Source organism: Sus scrofa, chromosome 17, assembly GCF_054392235.1.
Source record: "Sus scrofa isolate SSC_HxYL_T2T_F1_AM1 chromosome 17, Sscrofa_HxYL_maternal_Yorkshire_Landrace_v2.0, whole genome shotgun sequence".
NCBI classification, from domain to species: domain Eukaryota; kingdom Metazoa; phylum Chordata; class Mammalia; order Artiodactyla; family Suidae; genus Sus; species Sus scrofa.
The window spans coordinates 22133024-22158530 of NC_139399.1; the positions used below are offsets into that span (position 1 = coordinate 22133024).

Sequence of the window (25507 nt, forward strand, 5' to 3'; positions counted from 1 at the left end):
CATTGAAGAATTCCATCTGGCATCTCAGCTATACAGCCACCCCACAGGGAGAGCATTATCTCTGTACATAGTTTGAACACACTGAATTTCCCAAACATTTTTTCCAGAGAAAGTTTCCTAAATACTCCACTTTCCTAATATTTTTACAGTTAACAGGAGTTACATCCACTGACAACTGACAAATCTAGTCACCATGCTAAGAACTTCTATCAACAGCAGTTAACTCACTATGACAACTCTGGAATGAAGAACTTAAACATATGAGCAAGCTGCAGGATGTCCCCCAGGTCTTCTGTTTCTACTATGAGTCCTCTACACTAGACCACAACTACTTCTGTGGTATAAATATATAAACACAAAATAAGCCTTATGTTTCACTAACGGCGAGTACACGAATGGTCAATCAGGTAAAATTTATACAGCGCTTCCTAGAAAATCATGAGATTATTTGCTGCTGCAATAACTTTAATGCCTCTTTAAAATGTTTTAAATAGTAATAGATATGAAATGGCTAGGGTCACTGCCGTGGTGTGGGTTCAGTCCCTGGCCCAGGAACTTTTGCATGTGGTAGGGGCAGCCCCAACAAAGCAGAACAAACAAACAAAAAACCAAAATGCACACAGGGATTTGAATCAAGAATGTTACTTTGTTGGAGTTCCCGCTGGGGCTCAAAGGGATTGGCAGTGTCTCAGCGGTGCAAACATGTAGGTTTGTTACCTGCAACTGCGGTGCCTTGGATCTGCCTGCAAACTCCTGATTTTTCAATAAGCTAACAGAATCTGCATTCAGAAGAAAAGAAAAAGAGAAATAAAATATATGAGTAATTTTTGTAGATAAAGGACTTTGTACATTCACTCATCTGTACCTTGAACAAATACATACCGAGTATCTATGACGTGGAAGGCAGGCTATGAAGCTCAGCAGTTAAAACAGATAAGATGACTGGCTCTTATTTAGCTTAAAGTCTAGTAGAAGAGAAAGACACATAACGATAAATGCAGATAGGTCCTATAAGACAAGAGAGGTCTAGGCTCATATCACAGAACCTGATGTAGACTAGGTCAGGGAAGATTTCCCCAAGGAAGAGATGGCTACACTGAGACAAGAAGGCTGAGCAAGAAGCACGGAGCAAAGGAGGAAGAAGCACACTGCAGACAGTCTGCAGCACATGCCCACATGCTCCTGCAATCTGATTCTAGCCAGAGGAACAGGTACCAAGTTCCCCTCCGACCTGAAATAAGCAAAAGCAAAACAAACAGAATACACTAAAAATGATATTCAAGACAAAGGGCTTCAGGCAATGAAGGACAATGATCCCTGAAAACACATGAACTTAGCCCAAAGAACACCCCATCTCACTGCCTTGAGAGAATTTCCAGGTCATGACACAGGGAGAAGGAACTGAAGTGGAGGCCACCAGGCTCCCTAAGTGGAAGGGATGATGCTGAGAGTTTGGTGAAAGCAAAGCAGATGGAGATCTTAGGTCAGAACATGAGAGGAGAGGGAGTTCCCTGGCAGTGCACTGGGTTAAGGACCTGGGATTGTCACTGCAGTGACTTGGGTTGCTGCTGTGATGTGGGTTCTATCCTTGGCCTGGGAACTTCCTTATGCCACAGGCAGGGCCAAAAAGTGAATTAATTGATAAAAAATACATGAAAATAATTTAAAAAAAAACCGAAGCAAAAATTGAGAGAACTGCAAAGAGAAACAGACAAATTCACAATCATAGTCTGAGATTTCATTACCCCTCACTCAATTAAGTGAGAGAAAGGACAGGCAGAAAATCAGCACACAGATATTAGACTTGAACATCAATATTCTTTAAAAGTGGCTATGCAACACTTACCAAAAAGGACTCTATTCTAGGTCGTAAAAATAAATCTTAACAAAAGGAGTAAGGTAAAAGGATCGAAATCATACTAATTATGTTCTCTAACTACCAAGTAATCAAACTGTAAATCAAGAACAAACCTATCTCTGGAAAATACTCAAATATTCGGAAACTAAATAACACACACCTAAATAACCCTCGAGTCAAAGAGGCAATGAAAAGAGGAATTGCAAAGTATTTTAAACTGAACGAAAATGAAAACATATCATACTACAATTTAGGAAATGCTGCTTACTTACATAAGAATTTATAGTACTGCTTGTCTATATTACAAAGGAAGAAAAGTCTCAAATCAATGACCTTCACCTCGACCATGCAAAATCAGAAAAAAAGCAAAGCAAACCCAAGAAGGCAGAAGAAAGGAAATCATAACGATCAAAGATAAACATCAATGAGAAAGAAAACAAATAAAACAATGTGGAAAATCAATGCAACCACATGTTTTCAGGGGATGAATAAAAGTGATAAACATCAAGCCGGGCTGGTGAGGGGAAAAAAAAAGTGAGAGAATGCACAAATTAACAATTTCCAAAATGGCTAATATGATATTGCTACAGATTCTACAAATAGCAATGGAATGACAGGGTAATATTATAAACATTATGTAAATAAAACTGAAAACTCAGATGACGTGAGTAAATTGCTTGAAAGAGAGAAATTACCAATGCTCAATCAAGAAAGAAAAAATAGGAGTCCCCATTTTTGCTCAGTGGGTTAGAAACCGAATAGTATCCATGACGAACAGGTTTGATCCATGGCCTTGTTCAGTGGGTTAAGGATCTGGCGCTGCTGTCAGCTGCAGATGTGGCTCAGATCCAGGGTTGCTATGGTTGTGGCAAAGTCTGGTATCTGTGGCTCTGACTCAACCCCTTGGCCTGGGAACTTCCATAAGCCCTGGGTGGGGGCCTAAAAGGAGAGAGAAAGAAAGAAAGAAAGAAAGAAAGAAAGAAAGAAAGAAAGAAAGAAAGAAAGAAAGAAAGAAGGAAGGAAGGAAGGAAGGAAGGAAGGAAGGAAGGAAGGAAGGAAGGAAGGAAGGAAGAGGGAGGAAGAAAAAAATAAGCTAAAGAGCCCTGAATCTAAAACACAAATGAAAGTCCTAGTTGAAGTCCTTTCCACAAGGAAAATTCCAAGTCCAAATAGCTACACTGATGAATTCTAACATACATTTGAGTAAGAAATAACAATTCCAGGAATTCCTGTTGTGGCTCAGTGGTAGCAAATTTAACTAGTATCCATGAGGATGCAGGTTTGATCCCTGGCCTCACTCGGTGGGTTAAGGATCCAGCATTGCCCTGAGCCTGGGAACTTCCATGTGCAAAATAAAGAAAGAAAAAAAAAAAAAACTAATTCCACATAAACTCCCCTCAAAAAATGAAGATGAGAAATATGTTCCAATACGTTCTATAAAACTAGCATTATTCTGAAAACAAAAGCGGACAAGGGTATTAGAAGAAAGAAAACTATGTCATGAAAATGGAGGTAAACATTCTAAATTAAAAATAAGCAGGAATTCTCATTGTGGTTCAGTGGGTTAAGAATGAGAAAAATATCTTATGAGGATGTGGGTTTGATCCCTGGTCTTACTCAGTGGGTTAAGGATCCACCATTGCTGCAAGCTGACACACAGGTTGTGGAAGTCAGTCAGATCTCACGTTGCTGTGGCTGTGGTATATAGGCCTGCACTGGAGTTCTGCTTTGACCCCTAGCCTGGACCTGCCATATGGCATGGGCGCAGCACTTAATAAAGACCAAAACAAAAACAAACAAACAAAAAAACCCCCAAAATCCCCAAATTAAACCTGAAAATACATTAAAAGGATAATTTATCATGACCAGATTAGGTATAGCCTAAGAATGCAGGGTTGCTTTAACATTTAAAAATCTATTAATGTTAATCACCATATGAACCAACTAAAAAAGAAGCATCCTAGGACCATAACAGTAGATAAAAGAGGCAGGTGACAAAACTCAACTTCCTTTCCTGATAAACACCCTCCATCAAACTGGGAATACAAGGGAACTTCTATTTGATAAAGATCTACCACAATCCCACAGTTTACATCATATGTAATGATGAAAAACTGAATGATCTTCCCAGGAGTTAAGGAACAAGACAGGAAGAGCTCCTTCTACTCCTATTCAGCACAATATTAGAATTTCTGGCCAGTGCAATGGATCAAAATGAAGACACAGAAGGCACTGGAGGGGAAATGAAGAAGTAAAACAGTCTGCTAAGCAGCAGGCAACATGGCTACATAATAGGAGTTAGTTAATTCCACCTTGTGGGCCAGGCTGCTTGCTTCGGTAAATAAAGTTCTGAACTGCAGCCATGTCCACTAATTTACCTGTTGTTTGTGGTTATGTACTCATGGCTCAATGGCAGCGCTGATTAGCTGGACAGAGAATGTGCTGGCTGCAAGTCTTAAATATGAACTATCTTTAGTCAGATAGTAGTTTACGAATGAAAAACCTTGACGACCTTTGCTTACTTAGAAAATCTGAGAGAATCTACAAAAATCCACTAGGACTTATAATGCATGAGTTCACTAAAGTTGGAGCACTCAGAATCCATGCACAGAAACCAACTCTAATTCTATAATCAGAATAAACACGCAGAAATTAAAGTTTAAAATATACTAATTACAACTGCACTGAGAAAAAACAAATCCAGTTACTCTCATAAAAGATGGAAAAAATCTGTACACTAAAAACTACAAAATATTCCTGAGAAAATCAAGGAAGATCACTATAAATGGAGAAAAAAACTGTTCAAGGGTTGAAAATTCAACACTGTTAAGAAGTCAATTCTCCCCCAAATGAATCTGTCAATTCAACATAATCCGAAACTAATTTCCAATAGATGAGCAGATGATTCTTAAGGAAACAGACAAGCTGATTCTAAAATTCATGCGGAAAGAAGGGTATAAAACGGGCACAAGATAAAGTTAAAGGATTGTGGCTTTAACCAGACAGCAAAGAGAAGCAGCAACTGGATTTTAAGCAAGGGGGTACCATGACAAAACCAACATTTTCAAAATACATAATAATTATGGTTACAGTAGAGACCAAGGTTTCAGGAGATGGACTGGCAAGGAAAAAAGTTCTCAGGTTACCCAAATATTCTAGGAGGGAAATGACGGAAGTCATGTACTTCAGTATTCTAGGAGGGAAATGATAACCGGACCTTGGGTGAAGGCCCAGGAGAAAAGGAGAATCACAAAAGCGCAGTGAGTGGGAATTATCACAGCCCTTTGCCTGAGAGCATATAATAACTCATTATGTATTAATACAAATCATTTTTGTGAGACGGACAGCACAATAACATACCTGTAGCCCATGCGCAGTACTAGACAAGCTGTGTGTGTGTTACTACACTATACACAAAAAGGCTTTCTATGTATACAACAGGCCTACTTTTACACTCCGTGCCAAGTTGTTCAATTAGCAACATAGCATTCATAGATTTAGAGGAAAGCAACTCACGATCCTTGGAAGCCGTTTCAGGGAACTGAGTTAAGTCCTCAAGGTCATCCACAGAATTAATTTGCTCTTTGACCTACAAATAAATAATAATCTTTCACAAAGTCTCCCAAATATTTATAAAAAAATAATAGGTGTACAGAGATGATAAATATCCATATTTTATGAAAGCAAAAACATAAGATACTTCTTTAAAATAACTTTTATGAAAAGGATACATTTATTAATAGGGTTTCTAAACTTTTGTTTGTTTGTTTGTTTTTCCAGCCACACCACAGCATATGGATGTACCCGGGCTAGGAGTCAAATGGGAGCTGCAGCTGCAGGCCTCTGCCATAGCCAGGGCAACAGGGATCCAAGTCACATCTGCAACCTATGCTGCACCTTGTGGCAATGCTGGAATCCTTAACCTACTGGGTAAGGCCAGTGACTGAACCTGCATCCTCACAGGGACAGCGTTGGGGCCTTAACCCACGGAGCCACAACAGGAATGCCTAAACTGTTTGTTCAAAACAAAAGTCTCTGCAACAAAGCAAGCTTTTCTATTTTTTCTTTTTTCTTTCTTTCTTCCTTTTCTATCCTGCCCACAGCATGTGGAAATTTCCGGCTAGGGATCAAAGCCATGCCACAACAGCAACCAGAGCTGTAGCCATAAAAATACTGAGTCCTTAACCTGCTGGGCTGCAAATGAACTCCTCTCTACTTTTCCTCTACACCCTTTTTCTTTTTTCTTTCTTTTTTTTTTTTTTTTTTGTGGCTGCATGCATAGCATATGGAAGTTCCTGGGCCAGGTATCACATCTGAGCCTCAGCTATATCCTATGCCACAGCTGCACCAACACTGGATCCTTAACACACTGGACCACACAGCAACTCCCTCCACCATACATTTGACCAACTACCTTTTACTACAGGATCATATTTTTTATAATTAATTTTTTACGATACCTTGTTCTTTTCATTAGGTGTTTTCTTTATAGGCCTGAAAAATAACAAACCATTCTTTTCAGGCAAATATTAAATACTTAAAATACAAAGAATACCTAAAGTCATTTTTTATATAAAATCATCACATTGGCAATAAAGATTCTACAAAAGGGATTTCTATAAAATGAACAGTAACATTTAAGGACAAAGCAAACATACCAATAATAATATTAACAAAAGCATTAATGTTAGATCAAGCTGACAAAAGAAAAACAGTAAGAACATTACTTGCATTACGTGATAGGAAGACGGATAATAGGGGTTTTCGCTGTCATTTTAAATAAAAACTAGCTTTTATGGCACTCACTTATTTGGAAAGTATCACTTAAGACTTTTTCTGAAAGAAACCCTTTTAAAAATCACGGCATTAATTTTTTAACGACTAACTAAGCAACTACTATGCATTATTATAAGCCCTTTATAGGTCTAAAAGGCATTTTAATCCTCACAACAATTCTGGGAGAGAGGTGATACAATGGGTACTTGACACGGAGAGAAAATGAGGCACAGAGAGGCCAAGCAACTTGCCCAAGCCCGAAGAGCTCTTTAGGAACAGACCCAGATTTCAAACCCAGGAAACCTTCAACACTTGTGTTTCAGAGCAGGCTGAGACAGTAACATTTATTTTTAAGTGTTTTAAAGTCACATGATAGCAAATGAATCTACATTATTATGCCATGTCTAGCTATAATTACAACTCATTTCTGAATCTTGCTCATGTTTTTAAAAATAAAGACTTTAGACCTAGGCAGTATTAGAGATCTACTTTCTTTATTTAATTTTTTACATTTTTTTATTTTTTGTCTTTTCTAAGGCCGCACCCACGGCATATTGAGGTTGCCAGGCTAGGGGTCTAATCAGAGCTGTAGCCGTCGGCCTATGCCACAGCCACAGCAACACAGGATCCGAGCTGCGTCTGTGACTTACCCCACAGTTCACAGCAACGACGGATCCTTAACCCACTGAGCAAGGCCAGGGATCGTACCCGCAACCTCATGGCTCCCAGTTGGGTTCGTTAAACACTGCGCCATGACAGGAACTCCTAGAGATCTACTTTCAATGAAGATTTACTTTTTCAAAAGAAGTTCATCAATGGGCATTCATTCACCCATTGAGCTGTTTATTCACGCATTTACTGTATCTTTATTGAGCAAATGATATGTGTCAAAGACAGTTTTGGCACAGGAAACACGGCTTTTGTCATTTAGAACTTTATAATCCAAAAGGAGTCATCTGCAATAGACTGTTACATAGTTTACTTGTCTGTTGTATCTAAACAAAATCGTCCCTTATTCCCTAGAATCTAAACAATTATGCAGTTAACAGAGTCTGATGTTTTAGAGTACCTCACAAAATCACAGTAATGCATGATGATACCATCGAGGACCCTGTAATATCTAGAATCATCAAGGAATGATTAAATCCTATTCAGGATGGCCTAGATGTTTGTATATTGATGCTTATATAATTTTAATACATATATATAACTTCTAAGTAATCATCTGCATATTCAATTATTTAAGAGTATTACATTCACATCCAGTGAACAAATCCTTAGCATTAAACGACATGAACAGAAGGACTGTGTACAGTTGGTTTACTCTACTACTTTAAAGGCAATGGCATACCATCAGTACGCTTCCTCAGGGGCAAATGCAAATGTCCTCTACCAGATCATTTCCAACATACAAAACACCCACAAAAGACCCATCTTAACATAAGAAAAGAAAGAAAACGCCCGTGAACTCACATTCCTCTTCAGTTATCATACGGTTCTCTACCCCTTTTCCCAGTCAATATTCTCTAAGGAGCTGTTTACTCATATTCACTCCAGTGTGGCTTCCGTGGGGCCATTGCAACTACTTCCAGTCAAAGGCCCTCGTCCTCAAGTTAGCCATTCAGCAGTGTTCAAGTGAAATAGTTGAGAATTCTCTTGCCTTGGCCTGTATATTATATTATGCTATTCCATTCCTAGAAAAAGTAGTCAATGCTAATCTTTTTTTCACCTAGAAATAAAGAATCTGTCAATTTTACCTGCCATCATCCTGATCTCTTTCACTTAAGCGTCTGCCATCATTCACGTGGAGAGAATCAACAGTCAGTGGTGAATCAGCCTTCTCAAATATTGGTGGAACCACAGGTTCTTCTGATGACCATTTTTCTCTTTCATTTTTCCATACTTCTTTCATATGCATGCCAGAACTGCCGCTTTAAAAAAAATCCATTTTAAAGCCAATGTTTTCTAATAATTTGACCCACAGAGAATAAAAAATTTTTTAATAAAATTCCTACTCTTATCCACCTTAAGCAATTTATTAATTCAAAAAAAAAAAAAAACCTGCGATGAAGTACCAACAATATTCAAGGAAACACAACTCTTGCTTCAAAGACAGTTTACAATTCTGATGCAATGTGATATGTAAGAGTTGTAAGGGATTGTAAGGAAGGTTTTAGAGAGGAGGTGAAATCAGAGGAGATCCTGAGGAAAAGAAATGGTAGAAACGCTCTCTACTTGGAGATTAGAATGTGAGCACAACGATTAGGAACATGACATCTAGGTGTTTCCAAGGAACCTGGAAGGTAAAGCACAAAATACATGGACACAAGTAGAGAGATGGGTCTGGAAAGACATTCTGAAGAACCTCAAATGTTACACTAAAAATCTGGAGTTCAATGGTTAAAACAAATGATTCAGACATGGGAGTAATATTTAGATGTATACTATATTTTCTTTTGTTTTCAAGTATAATAATGCTCAATTTAAACGATTTTTAAAAAATAGCACAGGGCACATATAACCTGAAAAAAGCAATCAAGGAAATGTCTTGAGGTGGAAAAATTACTTTTATAATATCCACATTCTGGGGTGACAGTGGCATCATGGCTACAAAAAGAGGTTCCTCATCCTGCTCCCCCGCCACACAAAATGGGGAATCCATCCATGGACAAAAATGGCTTCGTGGAAGTTACAGGATCTATCAGAAGACACCAAAGGTCCTGGAAAGAGTCCTGCCCACCTTAAATATCGAGTAAGAGACAAACAGAGCACATTCCAGCCTTGGACCCAGCCTGACCCATGAACTGGCTCCTGCCACACTTAGACACTTTCAGGAAGCCCCACATGAAACATTTTACATAGATTAGACAGCCTTGGTGGAAATCCATGTTTCCAGCAGAGAAGTTCCAGCACACCACTGGGGCAAAAAACACAAGGTTGGACACACTGGGGAGGGCATTTATTAAAGACTAGGAGAGGTGACTGCTACTTGAAAGGCAAAGACAGCAGCGCAAAACTTCCAGGAACTTGAAAAATCAAGAAAGCATGATACCACCAAAGGATCACAATAATGGCCCACTAACCAATCCCAAAGACATGAAGATCTGCGTTCTACATGATAAAGAGCCAAAAGAGCAGTTTTAAGGAAACTCAGGGAGCTAAAAGAAAACACAGAAAGACAACTCAACAAAATCAGGAAAATAATAAATGAAATGAAAAGGTTAACAAAGAGATAGAAATAATAATAATTAGGAGTTCCCACAGTGGCACGGTGGAAATGAATCTGACTAGGAACCGTGAGGTTGAAGGTTCAACACCTGGCCTCACTCAGTGGGTCAAGGATCCGGCATTGCCGTGAGCTGTGGCGTAGCTCGTAGATGTGGCTGGGATCTGGCGTTGCTGTGGCTGTGGCATAGCCCGGCAGCTGCAGCTCCAATCACACCCCTCGCTTGGGAACATCCTTATGCCACAGGTATAGTCCTAAAATGACACAAAAAAGGAAAGAAAGAAAGAAAGAAAGAATAATGTTTAAAAAGGACCAAGTGGAAATTTGGGGGCTAAAGAATATGAATAAAAGGCAAAACACAATCAAGAGCACTGACAGCAGAATCGAAGCAGAAGAAAGGAACTCTGAGCTCAGAGACAGGAACTTTGAATTGATCCAATCAGAGGAGAACAAAGTAAAAAAGAATGAAAATTGTCAAGAAAGCCTATGTGAATTACCAGGTACCACCAAAAGCAACACTTCCTGAATTAATGCAGTTAAGATAGGGAGAAAGGTGAAGACAGGCAGATGAAAAGATAGGGAGAAGGCGACAGAAAACTTACCTAAAGAAAAAAATAGCTGAGGACTTCCTAAACCTGGGGAGAGATTTGGACGGCCAAGTTCCTAAACCTCATAGATCACCAAACTCAACATAAAGAAACCTTCACCAAGAGACATTACAATAAAACTGTCAAGTCCAAGACAAAGAATATTAAAGGCAGTAAGAGCAAAGAAGCTTTTAAATTATAAGGGAACCCCACTAAATGCCTCAATGGATTTCAAGAGAGTAGGATGGCATGTGCAGCATGCTAAAAGGAAAACAAAATGCCGATCAAGAATACTCTATCCAGAAAAGCTATCTTTCAAAAATCAAGGTGAGATTCATTTTCCCAGACAAACCACAGTTGATGGGGTTTATCACCACTAGATCTGCCTCACAAGAAATACTGAAAGGAGTCTTCAAGTTGAAATGAAAGGATGCTAACCAGTAACATTAAACGTCTCTAAATAGACAACTCATGGAAAAGGTCAGGATATAGTCAATACAGAATACTCTAATACTGTAATAAGGTGGAGTGTTAAACAATTTAATATGAAGGCTAAGGCACAAGAATATTAAAAGTCACATTAGGGATAAAATTTGTCAATCATGAACATTAATTCAAATACAATGGGTTTTACAAGAAAATAACAATAACCTACTGTTAAATACTGATATAGGTAGTTACCTATCAGAATCTTCATTCTCCACAGTAGGAAACCACTGGTGATTACTTTTGCCTCTCTCTCTCTGTTGCATTAATCCACTGTCATCATCAGCGCCACGTCTGTTTTCTGATATTGCCATCATGTTGCTTCTGTGCTGCTTCTTTTCTTTCTCAACCTTTCATGAAAGTTTGACACTGAGGATGACTGTTACTACTTTATTCACCATAAAGAACTTTCTGTCATCATTATTTGTCATTCACCTCAGAGTATGCTCTAGTTTTAACTGCTAAAAATATTTTTATGTTTACTTTCTCATTACAAGCCATGGTAACTTTTGTAAATTCTATTTTGTTTGGTTTGAGGAAAAGAAATAGAATTTCCAAAATTTCAAAAAGAGCTTTCTAAGGTTGTGTTATGTTTCTCAGTCACATCCAGTCTTCCCCATCTGACTGGCAGAGACAGAGAAATAACAAGGCCAGGACACAGAATTTGTCTTCTTCTGTCGTTCCCACCTGGATCTTCTATGAATCAGCCAGATTTAGAGGCTGTGCCACTTGGGAACAAAAAGGAAACATTCTTCTTTCCACATTAAATCTATGCTTCCTCCAATGCATTTTACAATTCTTTTTTGTTGTTGTTGTCTTTTTGCTATTTCTAGGACCGCTCCTTCGGAATATGGAGGTTCCCAGGCTAGGGGTCGAATCGGAGCTGTAGCTGCCAGCCTATGCCAGAGCCACAGCAACGAGGGATCCGAGCCGCGTCTGCAACCTACACCACAGCTCACGGCAATGCCGATCCTTAACCCACTGAGCAAGGGCAGGGATCGAACCCGCAACCTCATGGTTCCTAGTCAGATTCGTTAACCACTGCGCCACGATGGGAACTCCCACAATTCTTTTCTATTTGGGTCCCGGGGACATCAAGAGTGATGATGTTCACCAAAATACATGAACCAACGTTTGCCAAAACACAAGTAAGACTGAAACTGATGAACTTTTAGTCAGTATGGAATTGTGGAAAATGAGTAATGCTTCCCAATTTCATATTCAATAACCATAAAATCTGACAGCTAGAGGGTACAGAAGTAATTATCTACTTTAGCCCCACTACTTACTGATAATGGGAATAAAACCAAGAAAGATAAATGATTTGCCCAAAGGCCCTAATGGAGAGTCCCTAGCATTTCATAGCAGCAAGAGATGATATAATTCTGTAACATCAAATCTGATAATTTACCAAATAAACTCATCAAATTAATCAGCTAAGTTAAAAGTGTGACTTTGGCAAAATAATTTAATGTCTTCCTTGGGGCAGGGCTCATCTCCTTTATTTTTTAAAGGAGAATATCTCTATGTTTGTCTATCTTCAAAACTCAATGCACCTCTTATAAAAAAGAACAACCAAACAAATTAAAAAAAAATCTATTGCTGGAAGAAAAAAAAATTCAATGTAACTCAATACTCAGTTTTCTCTTTTGGAGATGAACACTGAATTTTTTTGCTGAGGGTTTACACTACCTATATGATAAATTCATATGGGAGTAAAATGTAGCAAACCTTACTGTATTTTGTGAAACAACATAAGGTAAAGGTCTGACTCAACAGAAACACCTGAAAGTGGTAATTATGTAACATGTAAGGGTACAAGCATTTGTTATTCAAAATATTTCAAAGTGGCCATGTGGGAATTCTAAGTACTGAGGGACTAAGTTAAGCAGATAAGTTTGCATGCATTAAAGCACAAGGAAGAGATTAATTTAGTGGAAATACATGTTTATGTCCCTTCTCTCAGTCACTGATTCCTTCTCATTCTATGGAAATGCAATTTATTTTTAAGCCACAACATTTTAAAGGGAAAAAACCTCCAGCTTATTATATTTCTTAAGCAACTTCTTTTGTGCTTATTCTGGCTCAGAAGGTCACATGGTTGCTACAATAGTTTCACAGTCACATGGAAGACTGACAGAGAGAGACTTGGGTTTAAGGAACAAAAATCCATGAAAATAGGTTCCAGAACTCCTGTTATTTAGATGGCAGAAATAATTTCTTTCCACTCAAGTACATATTTGGATGACCTTGTTTTATACAGAAGTTATCTTCATAAGTGGAAAATCAGAATGGATTGGAAAACTGATAATGATTTAAAAAAAGTCAATACAAATGAAGCTTAACCTTTTTGCAGTTGATTTTTTTCTTGTCCAAAGCCTGGAACTGTACGTGTAACATGCCTACCTCATTCTTAAACCTTTGCACATCTTGCTGTAATTCTTCTTTTAAATATATTTTGGATGTTCTGTTACTATTTGGTTGAAAATTCCAAGTTTCTAATTTGGGTCTGATGCTTTTACTTTCTTTAGCACAGACATTACTTGCATGCCACGGCTTCTTGGACCAATCTTGTACTGGTGTGATCTCAATAGAAGTTTTTTTAACAGCAGAAACATCATGATTTTTTCTTTGAATCATGCGGTTCATCTCCTTGGAGTGGGCAAGTGGCAAATCAAAAGGGCTTTTGCCATCACTAGACTGAGGCAGGTCTAGAAAAAGAAGAACCAACAAAACCTAAAGTCACAGAAGGAAGGAAATCATAAAGTTCAATAAAATAGAGATTCAAAAAGCAATTGAAAAAAATCAATAAAACAAAGAGCTGGTTCTTTGAAAGGGTAAACTAAATTGCCACACCTCTGGCCAGACTCACCAAGAAGAGGAGAAAAAGAGCTCAAATAAACAAAATGAAGCACGAAAAAGGAGAAATCTCAATGGATACTGCAGAAGTACAAAAAACCATAAGAGAATACTATGAACAATTATATGCCAACAAATTTGACAACACAGAAGAAGGGGACAACTTTCTAGAGACATACAGCCCGCCAAAACTAAATCAGACCAATCACTACAAATGAAAATGAAACTGAATATGTAATAAAAACACTCCTCACAAAAAAGTTCAGGAACAGATCCCTTCACAGGTGAAATACAGAACACATACAAAGTATAACTTAAACCCATTCTTCTTAAACTTTTCTAAAAGACTGAAGAAGAAGGAACATTCCCAAGACATTCTATGAAGCAAACATCACCATAATACCTGAATCATAAAGAGATACTGAAAAAGTATACTATAGACCTGTATCTTTGATAAATATAAATACAAAAATTCTCTACAAAATTTTAGCCCAGGTGGATCCATCAACACACAAACAAAATCATGCACCATGAACAAGTGGGATTCATCCCAGGTGCACAAGGATGTTCAACATAACCCAAAGCAATCAATGTCATACATTTCACTCACAACGGAAAAGTCAAAATCCACATGATCATCTTAAGAGGTGCAGGAAAAGCACTGCAGAACATCCAACATCCATTCATGATAAAAAAAACCCTCACCAACCAAGGTGGGTACAGAGGCACATATCTTAACACAATGAAAGCCATTGATGACAAAACCACAGCAAATATAATACTTAACAGGTAAAATCTCAATGCCTTCTTGCTAAAATCTGGAATAAGAAAATAAGCCCAAAGTAAGCTCACTCTCAACACTTTTATTCAACGTAGTCTTGGAATTCCTAGCCACAGCAATCAGACAAACAAAAGGAAAAAAAATGTATCCAAATTGGAAGAGAAGAGGTAAAACTGTCACTATAGGCAAATGACATGATACTCTATATAGAAAATGCCAAAGACTCCACACAAAAAATACTCAAACTGATCAACCAATTTAGCAATGTAGCAGGATACAAGATTCACATTCAGAAATAAGTTGCATATCTGCACATTAACAATGATATACTATAAAATCAATATAAAAATAACTTTCAAAATCACACCATTGAAAATTAATCCCAGGAATAAATCTGAAAAAAGAGATTAAAAGTTTTTCAGGCTGAGAAGTAGAAAACTATAAGCAAGGAAATTAAACAGGATTCAAAGAAATGGAAAGATACCCCATGATTAGAAGAATTAATACCGTTAAAATGGCTGTACTACCCAAAGCAATTTACAGATTTAATCTGATCTTTAACAATTTACCCATGACATTTTTCACGGAATTTGAACAAACAATCCAAAAATTTATATGGAATTGGAAAAGATGCAGAGTTCCCAAAGCAGCCCTGAGGGGACAGAAAAAAGCAGGAGGCATAACCTTCAGACAACATTATAAAGGTACAGTAATCAAGACAATGAGGGACCAGAACAAAATCAGGTATATGGACAGATGGAGCAGAACAGAAAGCCCAGAAATAAACACAGATGCATATGGACAATTAATTTTTGACAAAGGCAACAAGAATATAAAATGGGAAAAAGACAATCCCTTTAGCAAGTGATGCCAGCAAAAAAACTCGACAGCTGCATGTAAACCAATGACATTAGAATACATCCTCATGCCATGCAAAAAAATTAATGAACTCAAAAAGCTTGAAGACTTAAACATAAGACACGATACCATAAAATTCCGAGAAGAGAACATAGGCAAAAGAATCTCTGAAATCAATCGTACAAACGGTTTCTTGCAACTCAATAAAAATAAAAACAAAAATGAACAAATGGGACCTAATCAAACTGACAAACTTTTGCACAGCAAAGAAATCATTTAAAAAAAAAGGAAAAGACAACCTACAGAATGGGAGAAAATAGTTGCAAATGATGAAGTTGACAACGGCTTAAGTTCTAAAATACACACACAACTCATACAACCTAACAGCCAAGAGGCAAACAAGCCCATTGAAAAAGGGGCAGAAGACCTAAACACACATATCTCTGAAGAAGGTATATGGCTGGCCAACAGCCACATGAAAAAATGCTCAACATCACTAATTATAGAGAAATGCAAATCAAAACTACACTGAGGTACTATCTCACTCTAGTCAGAATGGCCATCGTGAATAAGTCTACAAATACCAAATGCTGGAGAGGGTGTGGAGAAAAGGGAAACTTCCAACACTGTTGCTGGGAACGTAAATTGGTACAACCGCTATGGAAAACAGTATGGAGACTCCTCAGAAAAATAAAAACGGAACTACTGTATGATCCAGCGATCCCACTCTTGAGCATATATCCAGACACAGTTTTCATTAAAAAAGATATATGCACCCCTATGTTCACTGCAGCATTATCCACAACAGTGAAGCCATGGATATAACCTAAATGTCCATTGAGAGATGAATGGATTAAGATGTGGTACATATACACAATGGAATACTAGCCAGTCATAAAAATATGACTGTTGAATGCATTTCTCATCAGAGAAGGTGTTCTGAGTTGGTCAGCTTGGAGATAACACTTGTAGAATAACAGTTCTTAAAGATATTCATTTTTCTGGAGTTCCCGCTGTGGCGCAGTGGTTAACGAATCTGACTAGGAACCATGAGGTTGCGGGTTTGATCCCTGCCCTTGCTCAGTGGGTTAACGATCCGGTGTTGCCGTGAGCTGTGGTGTAGGTTGCAGATGTGGCTCGGATCCCTCGTTGCTGTGGCTCTGGCACAGGCCGGGGGCTGCAGCCCCGATTCGACCCCTAGCCTGGGAACCTCTATATGCTGAGGGAGCAGCCCAAAGAAATAGCAAAAAAGACAAAACAAACAAACAAACAAAAAAACCTCATTTTTCTGCATACCCATGGGGGTTTCTGGTATGCCTCCATTTCTTGGATCCTCTGCTTCAGCCATCAGAATGTTCCTTGATCCATTCGTGCAAGAAGGTATATAACACACATCTAAGAAATGACATATATGAAATTTTTGATATTGAAATACAATTATCAAAATTGCTACAGCATTCTTTTTTTAATTTTTTTTTATTTTTTTCCCCGTCCAAGTTCATGATTTTCTTTTCTGCTACAGCATTCTTAAAGATCTTTTTTTATTTGAAGATCAGGTTTATATTTACTGACAATACCAAATTTAGCATTGATGGAATGAACACTATTAACTTCTTTCATTTCCAAAATCAACTTGGTTTGGTCTAACATGCTAATGTTGAAAAGGGTTTTGGGGAAACAGCTGCATTAACAAAAATAGCTATCTTTAAAAACAAAAACAGGAGTTCCCATTGTGGCACAGTGGTTAACAAATCCGACTAGGAAACATGAGGTTGCGGGTTCGGTCCCTGCCCCTGTTCAGTGGGTTAAGGATCCGGCATTGTGATGAGGTGTGGTGTAGGGTGCAGACACAGCTCGGATCCCGTGTTGCTGTGGCTCTGGCATAGGCCGGCGGCCACAGCTCCGGTTAGACCCCTAGCCGGGGAACCTCCATATGCCACAGGAGTGGCCCTAGAAAAGGCAAAAAGACCAAAAAAAAAAAAAACAAATAAAAAAATAATAAAAAAATAAAAACAATTGCCAATGCTTCCATATGCAAATGAAGCTTATGTGCATAAAATCAATACCTATACAGCATATATCTTTGATGCCAAACAGTTATGAAGAGTGGCTGTGGTTTACCCCGATTCTCCAGTATTCTTTGGAGCAGCGATGATCTTATTTCGTTTCCGTGCAAATACACTAAAGCCATTTATAAGGTATTCTCTCGAGTTTCCTCCAAAATCGTCTACTTCATGCCTTTCGTTCCTCCCTCCTTCCTTTCACTATGTCCTTCCCTCTTCAAAGACAATCTCTAGATCTGTGGTCTGAATTCTTCCCCTTTACATGCTTTGCTTTTGATGGCTCATCCCCACCATGTCTTTTATCCTTCTGGCTTGGCAGTAGTGTTCTACATGGATAATTTCCACTTCAACTCCTCGCTTCCTTCTGGCTATAAACATGGTCAGAAGGAAAAACAGGAGTTCTCTGTGGCCCAGCAGGTTAAGGACCTGGCACTGTTGCTGCAGTGGCTTGGGTCGCTGCTCTGGTACAGGTTCCATCCCTGGCCCAGGAACTTCCCCAGGCCTGGGGCAAGGCCAAAAAAAGAAGGGAAGAAAGAAAGAAAAACAAAATGACACGTTTCCTTGATCAAGTCATGTCTTGAACTATCCAATGGCATTTCTCCCAGATTTCTCTAATCCAAGATGACACCCTGGCGACTGTGAGTCTGGCCTGAAATCCAGCGACCTGGGCATCCCTTGAGAGCTTGTTAGAAATGCAGAGTCCAACATCTGCTGCTTGGGAGGTACACTTTTCATGAGGTGCAAGTTCACTCATTAAAACTTGAGAACGTCTGGTCTATACTAAGTCTGCTTCTATATTACTTCAACTTAAACCATCCTTCTGAAATCTAGCCTCAAGGTCCTTACTGTAACACTTCAGGAAACCTCAATCTGCATTAGAAGTTGTAAATTTCAAATGGACTCCTTATCATGCGACAGCTTCCTCGATCTCTCCATAAGGCACCCTGTTCTATTCTTACCAATTCTCTCCTGTGGTCCATAGGACACCATCCCACAAAGCAGCAGCATTTCCTATGACATTAATGTATATACATTTACAGTTGAGCACATATGCCCATGTCCACCTGCGGAGGATAACACTCGACCAAGGACTTGCATCCTGGATGCCTTCTAACCATCAGGACAGTAAGAGTGGGAATGTTTTGCTGTTCTTCTCTGACAGGTTCTGCTGCTGGATATTCATGCCACATTTCAAATACCCTCCCTTCCTTTTTCTAGGAAATAGTGTACAAATATTTTACTTTGCTGCCTTCCACCACAGCCTCCAGCTTCCTCTTCCTTCATTTCCTCCCTGCAATCTCTGTCTCACTCATCCTTTACTTCTCTCTTCCTCTTCCCTATTCCCTGACTTCCCTTAGGTTGTAGAGCATCCTGCAATGGAGTTACTCATTTAGCTACTTAAACAGGACTCTCAATTTAAACTGTTGCTGACAGACACCTGAGAAGCCAAACAACTTCCTTTCCTTTCTGTCTTTTTCTTCACCACGCATTCAACAGGTGTTTTTCTTTGGCTATTCGAATATATCAGGGAGTTCCCTGGTGGCCTAGTGTTTGAGGATTCAGGTTTGTCACTGCTGTGGCTCAGGTTCAATCTTGGCCTGGGAACTTCCTTATGTTGCAGGTGCAGCCAATAAACAAATAAATAAATAGCAAGGAAATAAAGCATGCAAGTCATAAAACACCAATACAGAATAATGTTTGAAAAAAAGAAGATATCAAAATACCTGGTTTAAATCATCATTCGGTCAAATGTCTTTTTTACAAAATACAGTTCTTACCTTCTATTTCTCCATTTACTCTATTTTTACCTATTTGACCTGCAGCTCCAGGTAAATGATCAGCATACTTCTGTGGAAGACTCTCAGAGATACTCTGTTAAAATTAATATTGATAATGAGCTGCATAAAGATTTCCTCATCTCTTTCTAAGAAAGTACCTGAGTTTCCTACTGAATATTTGTAATTTCCTCCTTTCAATGTAACAGAAGCATGGATGGAAAACACAAACCTTTAAATAGAAAACTTGACACATATGCTCTCCAGACCAAGACGATCTTTTATTCTCATTTGACAACTGACTTTGGAAACAAGACCATGGAAAGCCAGAGCAAAAACTTTCACTAACAAAATACTGACTTACACGCACATCTCAACAAAGAATTAACACATAACCCTACTTTTCAATTTCAACCAAAAGAAGAGGATATTGTAAAAATACATAGATCTAAACAAGCTCTTTAAGAGGTATATCCGCTATAAATTTGAAATATTTCCAAGGTTAGAAAAAACATTTAACGTTAAAATAACTTACTTGGCCTGAAAAGGAACCATGGAGTATAAACCCTGCTGAGTAGAAACAGATCATTGTAGGAATTGTTTAAGGTCAAAACATTTAAGATCTTGAGAGGGCCTCAAGTACCAAAGCAATATTTACCTGTAGGAAATCTCTGGTCATAGTCTACTGAAACCTAACACAGCCCAAGTTAGAAGTCAAGATGCCTGTTCTAACGTTCCCATTCTTAACACCACTATCATTTTAGTTTCCTTCAGGTTGGATAAGGTATCCTCAGCGTTCCCTTCTGGCACAGTGAGGTAAGGATCAGGCTTGTTAATGCTGTAGCTCGGGTTTCTGCTGTAGCACTGATTTGATCACTGGCCTGGGAACTTTCACATGCTGCAAACATGCCCCCCCCCAAAAAATACCCAAACAAAAAATACCCTCAACATTCAGGAAGCCGCTAATTGCCACTGTGATCTTTTCTTTCTTTTCTTTTCTTTTCAGAAATACCCAAGGCATATGGATTTCCAGGGGGAGGATCAAACCTGTGCCATCATAGAGACAAGGCCGAATCCCTAACCCGTACACCGTAACAGGAACTCTGCCACTGTGATCACGTTGTCTTACATTACTTAACTGCAACCTTTACAGTGCACAATGTGTTTTCACATTTGTTACCACATCCATTTACGATACTTACCTGAAAGGCAGGAATCAGTACCATTTTTATGAACAAGGTCGCTGACACTCAAAGAGGTTGGACAAGCTTTTCCAAGATCCCAAAGTTAGTAAGTGATAGAACCAGGATGCTACTGTGTCTTTGGACTCCAAGCAGGGCGCAGCACCACTCTGCAGCAGCTGCCTATGTCTAAGAGATCAGGCCCTTCTTACCTCTTTTCAGAGCTGTCACCTTAGAACAGGTAATACTGCCATAAAGGTACTCAATGCATGCCACTTTGACTATCCAAAGTGGTTTGTACTTAGTCAAACATCTCTACACCAAACTCTTGTTTATCATGACCCGACATAGTCTTTATTATCGTCAGGCTTTTATTTCGCCAGATATGTTCCTTGAAGATCTAGATCCAATTGATAATCCAAATGTAATCGCAGTTTTAAGTCTCAAGGCACTATTTTTTCACAGAGGAAGTGGCAAAAAATTACAATTTAAGCTGTTTTCTCTCTGAATCACACTAGGAGTTTTACATATCTATATATTATCAAAGTAACACAGATTTGGCCACAGGCTTATCTGCAGTAATGCTTTAGATTTTAGATACACTTAAATTCTGAACCCACACCGAGTCCTTATGACTTCTAAGCCTTGGTTGAGCTATAACACACTGGGGGTTCATTAGGAGAATCTTGCAAAGTAACAGAATATGGTAGACTACATATAAAGGAGAGAAGAGTCAGCTGGATCTGGGGAGCGCAGGAAATGCTGCCAAGACAGGGCTGTGTCTGAGAAGACAGACGAGGGGCAGAGTGGGGATGAGAAAGGGGATTCTAGAAAAGGCAGTCTGCCCAAAAGGACAAGGCGTGAAACAACATAAGTCATGTGGACAACCAGAACACAGTCAGTGGGAATGGTATGGAGAGACAAAACTCAAGGATCAGAACCAAACCGAAAGAAGGGGGTATCATTCCTAGAACATGAACTTCCTCCTTTATGTGATGGGAATCCACAGATGGGTAGGGGAGTTACATCATCACAAACACATTATAGAATGGTGAGTCTGGCAGCAATGTTGAGAAACAGCAAGGCTGACCGACCACCAGGGAAGCAAAACTAGAAGAAGTGTATTTCAAAATTACAGGTGAGACAGTAAGGTATGGAAAGAAGATATGAAAAAAATGTAGGCAGGTAGAAAATACTGAACTTGTGAGTAAATGCATACAGTGATTTCAGGGAGGGTTGGAGTCCAGATTTTTCTTGCTTCAGTGTTTCGGTGATGCTCTTTACTAGGATGGGGAAAAAGGACGACAGAAGTATGTGCAAAGAATCAGGAAAGATTCAGGGACAAATCTTTTCTATTCTTTCGCTTTCTTTTTCTTCTATTTCTTGGCTACCCCTTAGCATATGGAGTTCCAGAGCCAGGGATCATATCTGAGTCTCAATATGCCACAGCCACCACACTGGATTCTTAAGCCACTGTGCCTGGCCAGGGATCCAAATTGCGCCCCAGGGCTCCCCAAACACCGATGTTCCTGTTGTGGCACTGCCCAAACTCCCAACGTCTTTGTGTAAATTGAAGTATAGTCAATTACAATGTTGTATGAGTTTCAAGGTTACAGCAAAGTGAGTCCGTTTTATATATACATTCTTTCTCAAATTTTTTCCATTATAGGTTATTACAAAATATTGAGTATAGTTCCCTCTGATATACCATAGATCCTTGTTGGTTACCAAGTTGATATATAATAAAGGAACGAGGTTGTCAGTTTGGGGCATTACAAACTTAAGGCACTCAGGGGACTTAGAAGAAAGATCTGGATGAACACATTTGGCATAGAAATAGACACACTTTTTCAGGAAAAGCATACGATGTTAAGAGAAATATCTGCAAAATATACTAACGCGGTATAATTAAATAATGCAAACACACAGAATTCTGAAATTTTGAAAATAAAACAGGAGCAAAAGAAGAAAACTATTGAAATTCAATTTTTCAAATACATATTTCAACATTTCTTTCAAGGATATAAAATATACGCTTTCATAAACATATACAAATACTCATTTCTGGGATATTATAGTAATAAGCATTTTTAACTTTAAAGAAAAGATTTAATTGTTAAAAACACCAAATTAAGATGCTATAAGAATACCCTTTTAAAAAATTAATCTTGGAGTTCTCATCGTTGCTCAGCAGAAATGAACCTGACTGGCATCCATGAGGATACAGGCTCAATCCCTGGCCTTGCTCAGCGGGTTAAAGATCCAGAGTTGCCGTGATCTGTGGTGTAGGTCGCATACACAACTCGGATCCTGTGTTGCTGTGGCTGTGGCATAGGCCGGCAGCTACAGCTCTGATTCGATGCCTAGCCTGGGAACCTCAATATGGCACGGGTGTGGTCCTAAAAAGACAAAAGACTGAAAAAAAAATGAATCTTAAAAGGCCAGTTGTAAATTGTAAATGCTTATGTGATTATGGGTGGATTTATGGGACATTTTAGTACTACTTTCATGTATGAGAGGAATATAAAACTCTGAAAATTCACACTTTTTATAATTCTCCTCAGATCAGCATACTATTACCAAGATTTCTGAGTTTGAGATAGGAAAGAATTTACATGTTAGTTTAACAATAGAAATACTGAAGATAATAAAGTTTCTCAAAATAAAAAGGGAACCCTCCTGCACTGTTGGTGGGAATGGAAACTGGTACAGCCACTATGGAGAACAGTCTGGAGATACCTTAGAAATCTATACATAGAACTTCCATATGACCCCGCAATCCCACTCTTGGGCATCTATCCGGACAAAACTCTACTTAAAAGAGGCACGTGCACCCGCATGTTCATTGCAGCACTATTCACAATAGCCAGGACATGGAAACAACCTAAATGTCCATCGACAGATGATTGGATTCGGAAGATGTGGTATATATACACAATGGAATACTACTTAGCCATAAAAAGGAATGACATAATGCCATTTGCAGCAACATGGATGGAACTAGAGAATCTCATACTGAGTGAAATGAGCCAGAAAGACAAAGACAAATACCATATGATATCACTTACAACTGGAATCTAATATCCAGCACAAATGAACATCTCCTCAGAAAAGAAAATCATGGACTTGGAGAAGAGACTTGTGGCTGCCTGATGGGAGGGGGAGGGAGTGGGAGGGATCAGGAGCTTGGGCTTATCAGACACAACTTAGAATAGATTTACAAGGAGATCCTGCTGAATAGCATTGAGAACTTTGTCTAGATACTCATGTTGCAACAGAAGAAAGGGTGGGGGGAAAAATGTAATTGTAATGTATACATGTAAGGATAACCTGACCCCCTTGCTGTATAGTGGGAAAATAAAAAAATTATTAAAAAAAAAGTTTCTCAAAATAACATGAAGTATACCTATTGCTGGTGATGTTTTGAAAGTAAAAAAATTCTCTTCCAGAGATAATTATGTATACTCTGCTAGTAATTTTTCCATCCTGTGATTTTATAGTAACAAGTAGTTTATATTAGAAAAAAATCACACATCGTGATCTCATTCATTTGATATGTGCATATGTGTCCATTATGGGCAGACATTATTAGGAAAAAATAAATCAGAACTCTCCAGAGAAAACCTCTATATACTTGTTTTTCTTTGAGAAACAAATTGCAGCTTAAGATTTTTTTCATGTAATGAGTAGAGATTAAGAACCTCAAGTACATAATTAGAGATTATAATAGTTGAAAGACTAGATAAATTGATTATTTATTTCCTCTCTTCTTATTCTCAAAAGATTGAAAACACCTACTTAGATTATACCAAACAGTAAGATAAAAGTAGTTAATAAGTTAAGTTTTCACCAAACGGTAAGGTAGAAACCACAAGAGGCAGAAGGGCCCAAAATTCTTCATTTGAAATAAATCTGATAGGGCCTAAAACATGCTCACCCTGCATTATCTATGAATACAGGTTTTGCTAGACTAAATCTAACACATCATCTTATTAAGTTAAAGTGAGGATTATTTAAAAATAAAGAAATTCCAATTAAAATGAATTTTCATGGCCAAAAAAAAAAAAAAAAAAAAAGGTGAAGATCAAGTTTTCTTTCCGTCCTTCATACGTCTTCAGCAACATGTCATCGAGAAGAGTCTGAGCACTCTGTTCAGGACTTAGCTTTCTTTTCTTAATTGAAATCTGAAACAAGTTCTTCCTTCTAATAGACGCAAACTATTACATTTAGAATAGATAAACAAAAAGATCCTCCTGTACAGCACAGGAACTATCTCCAATCTCTTAGGACAGAGTGTGACAGAAGATAATAGAAGAAAGGGAATGTACATATGTGTATAAGTTGGTCACTTTGCTGTACAGCAGGAATTAGCAGAATACTGTAAATCAACTATACCTTGATAGAAAATAGAGAAAATTTAAAAATAAAATAATTTCAAAGTGCTCAGAAAAAAAGGAAATAGAAAAAAATTAGTCCTGGTGACTTAGAGTACTACTGAAAAAACTAACATTAAGAAACTGAAATTAACTGCTGTATTTGCAAATGTGCTTGCATGATTTATATGTGCATGAATTATCTCTTGTGAGGGAAACAGGAGAGTTTGGTTTTTAGCAGTATCTTATTTAGATGGGTTATACCTACAAATAGCAATAGCTGCTTCTCTTCCGTTTGTCAAAAAGCTAAGGCTGAAGGTGAGGAAAAAATGAAGAGTGACTGTGCGTCTATGAAAGCCACATATATCTTAGCCTGAAAGTCATAACCAAACATGCTCACAAGAGAGACAGAGAGAGATGGACTAGAAGAAGAGACACTGTCTGCAAGGACAAATTACGTTGGGGTAAATGTGGGGGAGGAGGAAGAAAGGACATATGAGACATGACTAGTGAAACACAAACTTAAGAAAAAAGGAAAACAGAAGAATAATAAAGTATGTGGAGAATATACCTATATTTCAGCATTTATATGTACTATATCATTAATATATCAGTACTGTTAGGGATATACTACAATCAAAAGCCTCTATTTTATATGTTTTCATTATATATAAAAGGTATGTA

At 38.3% G+C, this 25507-nt stretch overlaps 1 protein-coding gene across 13 annotated transcripts in view; it reads right to left on the bottom strand.

The window, feature by feature from the left end:
- Nucleotides 1–25507, bottom strand: part of LOC100513319 (ankyrin repeat domain-containing protein 26-like) — a 78934-nt gene that overhangs the window by 26455 nt on the left and 26972 nt on the right. For 8 of the 13 annotated variants that reach the window (XM_085004440.1, XM_085004438.1, XM_085004439.1 and 5 more), the window contains 8 exons: nucleotides 19273–19366; nucleotides 16728–16826; nucleotides 13340–13644; nucleotides 11129–11283; nucleotides 8392–8565; nucleotides 6319–6352; nucleotides 5375–5447; nucleotides 718–779 (listed from right to left, as the gene is read on the bottom strand). In XM_085004440.1, coding sequence (XP_084860566.1) covers nucleotides 718–779; nucleotides 5375–5447; nucleotides 6319–6352; nucleotides 8392–8565; nucleotides 11129–11283; nucleotides 13340–13644; nucleotides 16728–16826; nucleotides 19273–19366 — 996 coding nt within the window. Of the gene's footprint in view, nucleotides 1–717; nucleotides 780–882; nucleotides 966–5374; nucleotides 5448–6318; nucleotides 6353–8391; nucleotides 8566–11128; nucleotides 11284–13339; nucleotides 13645–16727; nucleotides 17739–19272; nucleotides 19367–19804; nucleotides 20001–25507 lie in introns of those variants that run through there. The other 5 variants (XM_085004442.1, XM_085004441.1, XM_085004444.1 and 2 more) reach the window with 4 other exon arrangements.